We start from the raw sequence: 10,907 nt of genomic DNA on the forward strand, positions 1-10,907 counted from the left end.
AGGCTGAGGCAGGAGGATTGCTTGAGCCCAGGAGTTCAAGACCAGCCTGGGCAACATAGCGAGACCTCATCTCTACAAAAAGAAAAAAAGAAGTGGCATGGGGTCATCTAACAATAGTAGGTTCTGTTTTTCCAGGCTTCATTATACATTAAATAGTGTTGAGAATTTTGCATGGATTATTCTTACAATAGTCCCTTTATGCTTTGCAGATGAGGAAACTGAACCCTAGTGTGGTGGCTATGAAATAAGGTCAAAGCAGCTTTCTAGAAGCCCTGCCCTTATTTTTTTATTCCATGTTGTGTGCATTTTCAGAGCAGTTTTTCTGTATTTCCCTTATGGACAGCTGATTGATGGATTTCAATGTAATTTCCATAGAGTGCCACCTAATCGACTCGTTCCCTTCCCAAGTTATGCTGACCAGGGCTTCCATTTTTGTAGCTTTGGCCCAAACGTGCAAATGACAGATGGGTCCCAAGGACCCTGTCTCAGGCTTGGCCAACCTGACTGGTTGTGTAGAGGTAGGCATGTCTCTCATTGCTGCTGAGGCTGGGTGCTGTCGTGTAGTCAAGGCAGAACGTAGGGGAAGCTCACAGCACCTGGGAGCCAGAGCCGGTGCCTGACCTGCCTCTGCATCCTTCCCCGGATCAGCTGCTGCCTGACTTTTTCTCTCCATGTGCCCCTGGATCTTGCCCTTTGTCTACTGGGAGCTGTTTGCCCAAAGCTCTGAGTATCTCCGTTCCTTTGTTCTGCCTGTCATGCCACCTGACCACCCGTTCCTGAGCTCCCCCTGGCAGGAAGGGGCCTCTGTTCTCTCACTCTGGCCACTCCCCCTCAATTCCCTTGCCAAAACCTAAGTGGGATTCTGATCCAGGCTTCCTGCAGCTTCCCACCCTCCCCTCCCAGCTATTGCGTTCCCAGCCGCTGCCTTCCTAGCCCCTGGGCTCCTGGGTTCTCTCTTGTTCAGACTTTTACTCCTATGCCCCTTGCCCCACATCCTTGCAAGTCATCCAAACCTCTGAGGACAAAATGAGATCAAACAGGATTTTAGTTCCAGGACTGCATAAAATAACACCTCTGCCCTCATCTTTCTTCCCCACCCCACCAAAAAACCACAGAAATACTACAGAGCTGTATATACACACTTGTCTATCAGTGCTGGAGAGAGAGTGGCACTTTTTCCATGCTCCACCAAGTTCAGGGCACTGCCCAAAGGGCTGACCTTAGGGATGGCAGTTCAGAGGGCAGAGGCCTGTGTGCCCAGCAAAAGCCACAGAGCTGCTGCCCCAGGGGCCCTTCGTGCCTCATGGCCCCCTCTCCAGGGAGGAAGACATGTGAGTGTGTCCCACTGGCCCTGAGGACCCAGGGCTACAGTCCTCAGAGCTCTGGGCCAGTTATGCAGAGAGTGCATGTGGCTGTCTGTGGAAGGAGCGGCACTGGAGTCTGTTTCTTCTTCAGGTAAATGTATGAGTATCAGAAGAGGCAACTCTCCTGGATGTCAGATACCAAAGGCTGGGAAGGGTGTAGGGATAAAGAGAGGATGGTTAGTGAGTCAGACACACAGACAGAAGGACAGCACAGTAGGGTGACTATAATTAACAGCAATACATTCAGATAGCTAGAGGAGAGGACTTGAAATGTTTTTAACATGTAGACATGGTAAATGCTCGAGGTGATAGATGCCCAGTACCCTGACTTGAGCATTACACATTCTATGCATGTAACAAAATACCACATGCAGCCCTACCCTATAAATATGTACAAATATTATGTATCAGTAGTTTTTTAAATGTTACATATCTGAATCAAGATGAGAAAATAAAACCAGGCCGGCTGCGGTGGCTTACGCCTATAATCCCAGCACTTTGGGAGGCCAAGGTGAGAAGATTGCCTGAGCGCATGGGTTTAAGACCAGCCTGGGCAACTTGGCGAGACCTCATCTCTACAGGAAACCAAAAACTAGCCAAGTGTGGTGGTGCATGCCTGTAGTTCCAGCTACTTGGACGGCTGAGGTGGAAGGATCGCCTAAGCCCAACAGGTAGAGGCTGCAGTGGCCATAAGTATGCCACTGCACTCCAGCCTGGGCGACAGAGTGAGACTCCAACTCAAAAAAAAAATAAAAAAATAAAATAAAATCTCGTGTTTCAAGATGAGAAAATAAAACCCTAAATACACATTTTTTTTTTAATTTAAAAAGGACCTTTCACAAACATGTGCAAACACTCAGTGAGGGTTAGGACTATACTTCTCCTGTGTCTGTGATATATTTGGTAGTCTTCAGGACAGAGCCCTTTCTACCCACGGGAGAAACAGAAGGCCTTTGCCTGCAGCTTATACTTGTCAGACTAGTTAGATACCCTACCCCCGAAAAATCATTCTTAGTTTTTCCTTCTAATTTCTTAAAATCACTGTCTCTGGTCTACCTTCTCGCCAAAGGGCTTCTTAGAGCAGTGATGTGTGTCTTGACACACAAGTTACACCCAGGAAAAATTTGCCGTGTGGTTTGAAATTACAATTCAGCCTGGGTTTAAGCAGAGGTGGCCACTGACAACGTAAATGACTGTGGCTTAGAACCCCCAAGCTCACAATAAAAATAAAGCCCAGAACCGTATAATTTGGAGCTATTTTTATTTAACGTTTATGTCTCTTCTTCTCTGGCAGGGAGAGGGATTGAGGGTGATAACAACTCTGAAACAAAACCCTGGAAGAAAAAAATAGCAAAGCTGAGTGTTTCAGAAGAACTCTGTACCTCAGTAACCACCAGGGACTTGCACTGAAAATGTCTGCCCGTGTTTGCACATTCATTAGAATAATCTAGGGGCCCCCGAGCTGAAATTGATCATGCCTTCCTTTGCTTTAACAGTGCAATGAGAAGTTTAGCACAGGCGATCCTGTCGGCACCCTCCAGAGTCTGGGACCCCCGAAAGCATGGGGCTTGACGCCCAGGCCCATCACAGTCTGGGAAGGACTGGCGGGGGCTTCTCTCCACCTGGTGGGGCAAGCAGGTTCCTGCTGCTGAAAACCCCAATGCTGAGGCTGTTCCTAAGCATCTCATCTCTTAGCATTGGTGACAACCCTGTCTCCAAACCATCCTCTGAGTCACTTGAAGGTGCCAGCCCTGTTTTAATCACGAGCCGGGAACCATGCCAAACCCTTAGGGCTTCTTGGAAGTGGCAATTCTTATAGGAAAAGCAGCTCTTTTCTATTTCAAACCTCTCTGGTGAGAGGAGAGGGCCTGAGGCCCCGATTTGGTTCTCGTACATGTTCATGTTTTTCTCAGTGTTTGAATGTCAACTGGCATGTTTCTTACCTCTCAGACATGTCTCTCATGATTTCACTTTTAATGGGCTGTGGCGTTTAAAACACAGATGAATTGAGCTTTTTTAGGATAAAGTCCTTATTGAGAAGATATGGAACAGAGAAATAGCCAGTTAGACTGTGTTCCTTGTTTGACTTAAAAAAAAAATTTCTCCTACTTCAATGAAATACAGTCAGAGGGACTCTCAGGGTAGACTCTTTTGGTTGGCTTTGAAATAGAATTTTCTTTTAGATTGGTCTTCTATATCTAAGCAGAAAGCAGGATCCTCCCAGGCATCAACTGAAGGCCAGCTTCAAAGGGGAGCAGCATGGACTTAGTTCCCCGCTTGGGGTGCAACTGCCTTGTCTGTTAGAACAAATGCAGCCTAAGCCGCCAGTCGCCAGCTAGCAAGTCCGAGCCCAGTAGGTGCCCTCTCACTCCTCGCCAGAGGGCCGCCCTCTCTCCCTCGACCTCTGTGCCTGGGCACCCACGGCACAGCCTCCCTGCCTGATGACTGGGCGCTTCACAGCAGGCTCAGCTGCTTCTGTGACTGTCACCTGGCCTAGGTGTTTCCCAAGGCAGGCTCACCTTGGGAGGAAAGCCCAAGATTCTTCCTTGTCACTCAGCCACTCTCCCAACTGCATTCTGAGCTATTCCTTGGCTTTCCTTTTTTCTTTTCCCTAAAAACTTGAAATTCTCACTTGGGAGAGGATGGCAGGAGGGGGTGAGCCAGTTGGCTCAGCAGATAGCACAGCCTGACGCTCAGCAGGCTCCACGGGAAACATTTGTGGACCGATAGATGGATGGACAATGGACTGATGGTTGACAGCCTGGCTTTATCCACTTAGAATAGCTCGAAAGCAGGGGAAAAAATGTGTTTTGATCAAAGCTAAATTAAACCATTTCTACTCCCTGGATAAAGCTGTGTAACTAAAGTTGGCTAGTGGCACTGGGCAAGTCTTGCAGCCTCTTCGAATGTGGAGATCCTGATGTGATGCAACTTTGTGTCTGGACCTGGGCAGGACTGTGGGTATGAGCTTAGACTCTGGAGTGACCGCTGGAGCTCAAATCACCCTTCTGCACTGACTAGCTGTGGTCTTTGAGCAAGTGCCTTAATCTTTCTGAGCTTCAGGGCTTTGTCTGCAAAATGGGAGTATACATTTGCTGCCATCGCCAGTCACCACAAACTTAGCAGTGCAAACAGTGCCTGTTTATGACCTCACCGTTTGGCAGAGCAGAACTCAGTACTGGCTGGACTCTTATTGGAAGGCCTGAGGAGAATCTACTTCCCTGCTTCTTCAGGGCACTGGCAGACTAGTTCCCTGTGGTTGCAGACTGAGGCCCTGTGTCCTTGCTGGCTGTTGTCTGGGGTCCTTCTCAGCTTTCAAAAGCTGCCTGCACCCTTGGCTTGCAGCCTCTTCCTCCATCCTGAAAGCCAGCAGTGGAGGCCTGAGCTTTCCTCATACTTCACATCTGTCTGACCTTCCTTCTGCCTCCTCTTTCCTCGGCTTTTCTCTTCCACTGCTTGTCTCTGACTCTGGCCAGAGAACTTTCTCTGCTTTTAAGGGCTCCAGTGAGTTGACTGGGCCCACCCAGATAATCCAGGATAATCTTCCAACCTCAACCGACCTCAATTTCCCCAGTTTCACAGCAGGGAGTTTGAGTAACCAGGGATGGAATCTTGGAGGACAGCTCTCAGAGCCTCTTTACTGTGGGGTTTCTAAATGGGCCTGCCAGAGTTGTGAACATTAAGTCAGGTGAAGTCTCTGGCACGCTTCCAGGGCTTCATTCTCATTAGCAGCCAGGAGCAAAGCAGACGTAGGAGGCTCCTGGCAGCACTGATGCTCTGCAGTGGCCAGGACCACCCAGCAAGGGCCTGAGGCATCAGCCCTCTAGCTCTGACCTGGCCCCATGGGCTTCCTGAAACAGCCAATGCCCACCTGCTGACAGCCTTCCCAGGGGCCTTCAGTTACCTTGGGAAGTTATGTCCTAGCTCTTGGGCCTGGTGTCGTGCTTTGAAGATTCCTTTCCCCTTTTGTCTCTACCATTCAAAGTCAGGGCTATCATGACATTGTGGCTAAGGTACCTCTCACATCAGATTATTAAAAGAGAGGAAATACCTGGTGTTAGCATATAAAGTGGTTCTTGTAAAAGCTGGATGTGAGCACTGAGGGTTGGGAAGCTCAGTCTGTGGGGAGCTGTCATTTGGTTTGGTTTGGTTTTTTTCCCCTCCGTACACGTTTATTGAGCTCCTTGGTTTTTATGATTAGCACCAGGAGCAGAAATGGTGACTGCAACTTTGAGGAGTTTGAGAACACATCCAAAAGAGACATACTAAAGCCTTTTGATGTGTAACTGTATTTGCATTTACATGTAAGCAAGAAGACCTATCATTGCTGGGTTAAGTTTCACTCCCCAACCCCACTGACCATCGAGTCTCTCACTTCATGAGTAATGACCATCTGTGAGGCACAGAGCTGTGTCATCACGATGAATCCTCACGTTCCATGTGTGGTGGGGACCTTGCTGTCATCCCAGATGCAGAGGCCAGGACCCTGGGAGGTTCAGCATGTTGCTCTGCAGCAGATACATGGCAGAGCTGGCCCTGGAAGCCAGGCATGACCTACCTGAGTCAGCACTATCCATGCCGTCTCCTCTGGGCCTGGCCCGAGCCCAGTGCAAGATAGTGACTTGCCTTTCCTCTTGCAGGCCTTGAAGCGCCAGAGCTCGTTGGGCCTTTCCTTCTTCAACAGCATCTTGGCCCATGGGGACCTGCGCAACAACAAGCTCAACCAGCTCTCTGTCAATCTGTGGCACCTGGCACAGAGGCACGGCTGTGCAGACACCAGGACCATGGTGAGGCACTTGGGGCCCGTGGGATGAGCCTACCTGCAGCAGAGAGCTGCCCTCAACACTTTGGGCCTGGACATCAGACAGCCCCGCCCTCCCCTTCTAGAAAAATGCCAGACCTGAGAGTTCTGCTGGGTCACATCCTAGGGCTAAAAAGCATAGCATTAAAAGTCTGTTCCCTCTGAATAAAAAGCACACATTTAAAAACATCAGTCATTTCTGGTTGTACTCAAATCTGATGTTTAGAGCAAGTTGCAATCTAAGAAGTTTTGTTTTAAAGACTTTGATTTCTTCCCTTCCCTCATCCTTCAAAAGACTGTGGCTCAGCCTGTAATCCCGCGCCTTTGGGAGGCTGAGGTGAGTGGATTGCCTGAGCCCATGGGTTCGAGACCCGACTGGGCAGCGAGACCTCATCTCTACAATAAACCAAAATATCAGCCGGGCGTGGTAGCGCATGCCTGTAATTCCGGCTACTTGGAAGACTGAGGCGGAAGGATCGCCGGAGCCCAGCAGGTCGAGGCTGTGGTGGCCGGGAGCAGCCACTGCACTCCAGTCTGGGCGACAGAGTGAGACTCCAACTCAAAAAATAAAAATAAAAAAATAAAAATAAATTTTTTTAAAAAACTCCCTATTCCCTGCTAAGAAGTGTAAGCTCACATAATGACCAGATTTGTTGGAGCCTTGGGCTCCAAGTATTATGAACCAGAAAGGAGATGGCTTTTTCTTTTTCCTCCTAGGTGAAAACACTGGAATACATCAAGAAGCGAAGCAAGCAACCAGACATGAACCATCTGACCGAGCTGGCCCTCAGACTCCCTCTGCAAACAAGGACCTGACCCCAGCCAGGCCCATCCACAAGCTGGGCCCATCCATGAGCCTGGCCCAGGAACTCTGGTGCCAAGTCCAGAAAGACCTGCTTTGCTGTCCTGAACTCTTACTGGAATATTGGGGTTTTGTTTTTATTTTTGCATATGCAGTATACAAGTTGGTTTAAGCTCTGGCCACCACTCAGGTTATTCTGACAGTGAAGTGGGAATTGTCATAGCATTAAAACCAAATCTTCTTCATTGAGAAGCAGCAACTTAGTGTCTTTGCACATGGCCTTCAGGTTCTCAAGAAGCCCTGGAGAAGGATCTGACAGGCCTTTAGCAAGAGAGAAAAAGAAAGCAAGGAACCTTTCTTTTCTGGAAAGTGTTTTTTCAGTTTACTTTTTGTGAGTTGAAGTCTCACTCTGTCACCCAGTCTGGAGTGCAGTGGCACGCTCACGGCCACCGCAGCCTTGACCTGCTGGGCTCAAGTGATCTTCCACCTCAGCCTTCCAAGAAGCTGGAACCACAGGCATGTGCCACCACACCCGGCTAATTATTTTGATTTGTTGTAGAGATGAGGTCTCACCAAGTTGCCCAGAATGGTCTTGAACTCCTGGACTTAGGCAGTCCTCTCGCCTCTGCCTCCCAAAGTGCTGGGATTACAGGCGTGAGCCACTGCACCCAGCACAGAGCTTAGAAAAAGAACTTTGAAAAACACTCCACCTTTAAAGTACCACTATTCTAGAAACATTCACTTCTAGACTCTGTACCCTCAAGTTAGCACCCACAATCTGGAATCCAGTGTTGCTTAAATCATGTTGGAAGGTTTATAAAAGGGAGACACACCACTCAACTCACTCCTTTTCCTGTCAAAGCAGCTCTTGATTGGACTCAAGAGTCAGTTGGTGGATCAAAGGAGAAAGCAAGGTCAAACTGGAGATTCCCAGTGGCTCAGTCTATTGTAACTGAAGAAACATCCTACAGGAACATCGATGTTCATGACTGCTCGTTTAATTACTTCTGACTCTTCCTCCAGAAGAGACAGGACGTATCTAAACGTATTAGCTGGGTTTGCTTTGCAGCCGTAATTCTAAACACATGTGACTGTCTGCTTTCCTACCACCAGCGTGGTGGAACCTGACTACTCTGCTGCTGGTGAGCTCCATCGACATTTCATTCTGAATCACTAAGAGCATTGATATTGACTGGCAATTCATTCAGTTTAGAACCTACTGCCCATGAAAATGCATCCCAATTGTGGATTAAAGTGTCCTACACTGGTGTGCTTCTGGAAGATACACACTGGATGTAGATATTTCATTCTTACGTGGTAAAATACAGCATTAGAGTTAACACATGGTTAACCTCAGAAAGTATAAGGGGCTAAGAAATTTATATAAGCTCATGTTTTACTGAATAGTTTAGGACCAAGAATATTGCAGTGGGATTTTCTGGCCAACTTGATGACAGATATCCTCCCTCTCGCCCCCTTCCCTCACCCCATTCAAGGAATTGTTGAGAATGTCTTCATAAAGAATAGCAGACACTAAAGAACACCCTTCCTACACTTTACTAAATAAAACATACAGAAATTCAGAAAGCATGTGTTGCTCATATTGCTCTCAAGTGGCCTTTATTTCACAAAATCATTTTCATCAAAATTGTCTACTACTTTTACTCTATGCTATTTAAATGAAAAATAATTGGTAAGTTCACAAATTGTGCTCTTTAAGTCATGTCTTCTACTTTGGGCGGCATGTGTTGGACAGCACTGCTTCCCGAGCCTGGACCAGTGAATTCTTACTGCTGTTAACATCAGCCTGACCTTGAACTTTCACATTAGGTCAGATACACATTACCCCAAAAGGAAATCTACCCAGGGAGAGAGAGGCTTAGACATTTTATGTTCGTGTGTGGTTTTTCCCAGCTCATTCCTAAAGCAATAAACCAGTCTCTGAAAACCAAGGAATAAAGTGGTATGATCCATGAGGTCTGGGAACAGCTGGAGAAGGGCAGTTGTAAGGAAGATCCCTACCTTAGGAAGAGCATCAGCGAGAAATCCCCAGGGCAGAAACAGCCAAGTTTGAGACAGAGCTAAATACTCAACCAAGACCTTGACTGTGCTGTGCCAGACCATCCTGCTCCATGCCCATCTCCCTTGAATTTCTGAATGCCTTGAAGACATGCTATGTTCCACGGAGTCAACATGAAGAACAGGAGAACCATACGAAAAACGTGCAAGTGGCTTGGGAGGACTTTGGACATGAAGAAAGGAGGGATGGGGGAGTGGGATTCAAGCAAATATTAGCTTGTAAGGAAAGGGAGTCAAGAGTAATTCTCCTGATTGCAAACTGCCACAGGGACCTGCTCACATGAGTGATGGTGTCTGCATTGGGAAAAAGAGACAAGGTGCTAGTCATTCTAAGGACACCTAACATCCTATTGTCTTGGCTACCCACCCTTCTCTGGTCAAGAAACCTTCCCTTGAGCAAATGAAACTCATAAGCCAGTGGTGATAGATTGAGTTAGAAAGTCAAGCCCTATTACAGATACTATTTATACCAGGCCTGATCATCACACCCTAAGAGAGCTATCAGTCACCAGGGCTTGAATGGGAGAGCTAGGCTGGACCATCAATCAACTACCCAGAATTACCCAAAGGATGGCTGTGCGCACTCTTTTTTGATACACCCATACTATTGTATAACCTTTGGGCAAGATAAAAACTATGAGTAGGTACAGCTGGTTCCCTTTTACACCGAGCAAATTCCTGCAGTGTTGACTGAGGTCTGGAAAAATGAGTGGATGCTGGTGTCATTGCTGCCCACTGAACAGACGTAAGGGAAGCACTTCAGGCACTGGACTTCCCTGGGCTCTAACTCCTGACCTGCAAGCACTAGCCAGGTCAAGAGTTCTACAAGGGTGCACTAGCCAGGACCTGTTTGGGCCACTTCCTGCAGGAAGCAACCTTTCATGGACTCAACTTTGATATATATAACGGGAAAGACCATCTAACTGCCCAGAAGGCAGGGTTCTGTATCTGAGCTCCTTTGGAACAAATATCAAATCTCCCTCCCTGTGAAGGGGGCTGGTGCAGGAATGGGCAGATGAGTCATGAAGAAAGGTCTCTTGAGGATCTTCTAGAAATTTCTTTGAACCACAAAGGTTTTTCTTCCTCTGGGATGTTCCAGGGCCTGGGTATGCTGTCTGGAATAGCTACTGCCAGCCTGATAAAGCCAACACTAAGGGTGATGGAGCAGAGATTTGTTTCCTTGGAGATCTACAGAGTCAGGACTTCCTGCCATGGGAAACACTGAATTTCCAGCCTGTTTAGGCCTGCCTGGGCTGGGATGTCTGTAGGAGGCATGTTCAGGTCAAGTGATATGAAAACGTCCCAATCAGAACCTGTATTGGGGTGCAGAAAGCTAGGTGAATGGAAAGGTGGTCACAGAGGATCACATGTGACTTAGGTCACTGTACCTGGAGCTCTTTGAGGCTTATGGTAGAGTCCAGGCCTGGAAACTGTTCCCAGAGCTGATGAGGCGACTTCCTGTGCCTCCTTGCATTCACCCTCCACAGAAGTCACCTGGGGTTCTCTTCCTTGTGATCAAAAAGAATCCAGTAAAGCACTTTCATGTGCAACACTGACTGCTCTCTAAAACTCCTTGTTCAGAATGCAGTTAACACACAAAAGATCAACTCCATGCTCAGCACGCAGGGTCAGCAGAAGGCAGGTGGAAAGACAATACTGGTCTAGGGCACATTTTTCAGCAGCAGAGGAAGCTCAAAGACACCTCTGCTACAGCGACTCCAAGACAAGGAAGGGAACATGCGCTCACTATTATTATCATGAATAAATGTCTATTTCCTCAATCAGAAGACATTTTAATCCCCGACAAGTATTCTGGGTGAAATTCCCCAGAGGGACATTCAGCATAGTGAATAGTGACTTA

General features: G+C 47.7%; 1 protein-coding gene across 4 annotated transcripts in view; it reads left to right on the forward strand.

Moving 5' to 3' along the window:
• The window catches only part of CUNH16orf62 (chromosome unknown C16orf62 homolog), a 137,805-nt gene extending 130,597 nt beyond the window's left edge, over positions 1-7,208 (forward strand). For 2 of the 4 annotated variants that reach the window (XM_008062320.2, XM_021714480.1), the window contains exons 30-31: positions 6,005-6,151; positions 6,883-7,208. In XM_008062320.2, the coding sequence (XP_008060511.1) occupies positions 6,005-6,151; positions 6,883-6,981 (246 nt within the window). In that variant the 3' untranslated portion in view covers positions 6,982-7,208. The remainder of the gene's footprint in view (positions 1-6,004; positions 6,152-6,882) is intronic. The other 2 variants (XM_021714484.1, XM_021714489.1) reach the window with 1 other exon arrangement.
• The last annotated feature ends 3,699 nt before the right edge of the window (positions 7,209-10,907 follow it).

This window comes from Carlito syrichta, unplaced genomic scaffold (assembly GCF_000164805.1).
Source record: "Carlito syrichta isolate Samal-C Ts95f unplaced genomic scaffold, Tarsius_syrichta-2.0.1 Scaffold95881, whole genome shotgun sequence".
In the NCBI taxonomy this organism is placed as follows: Eukaryota; Metazoa; Chordata; class Mammalia; order Primates; family Tarsiidae; genus Carlito; species Carlito syrichta.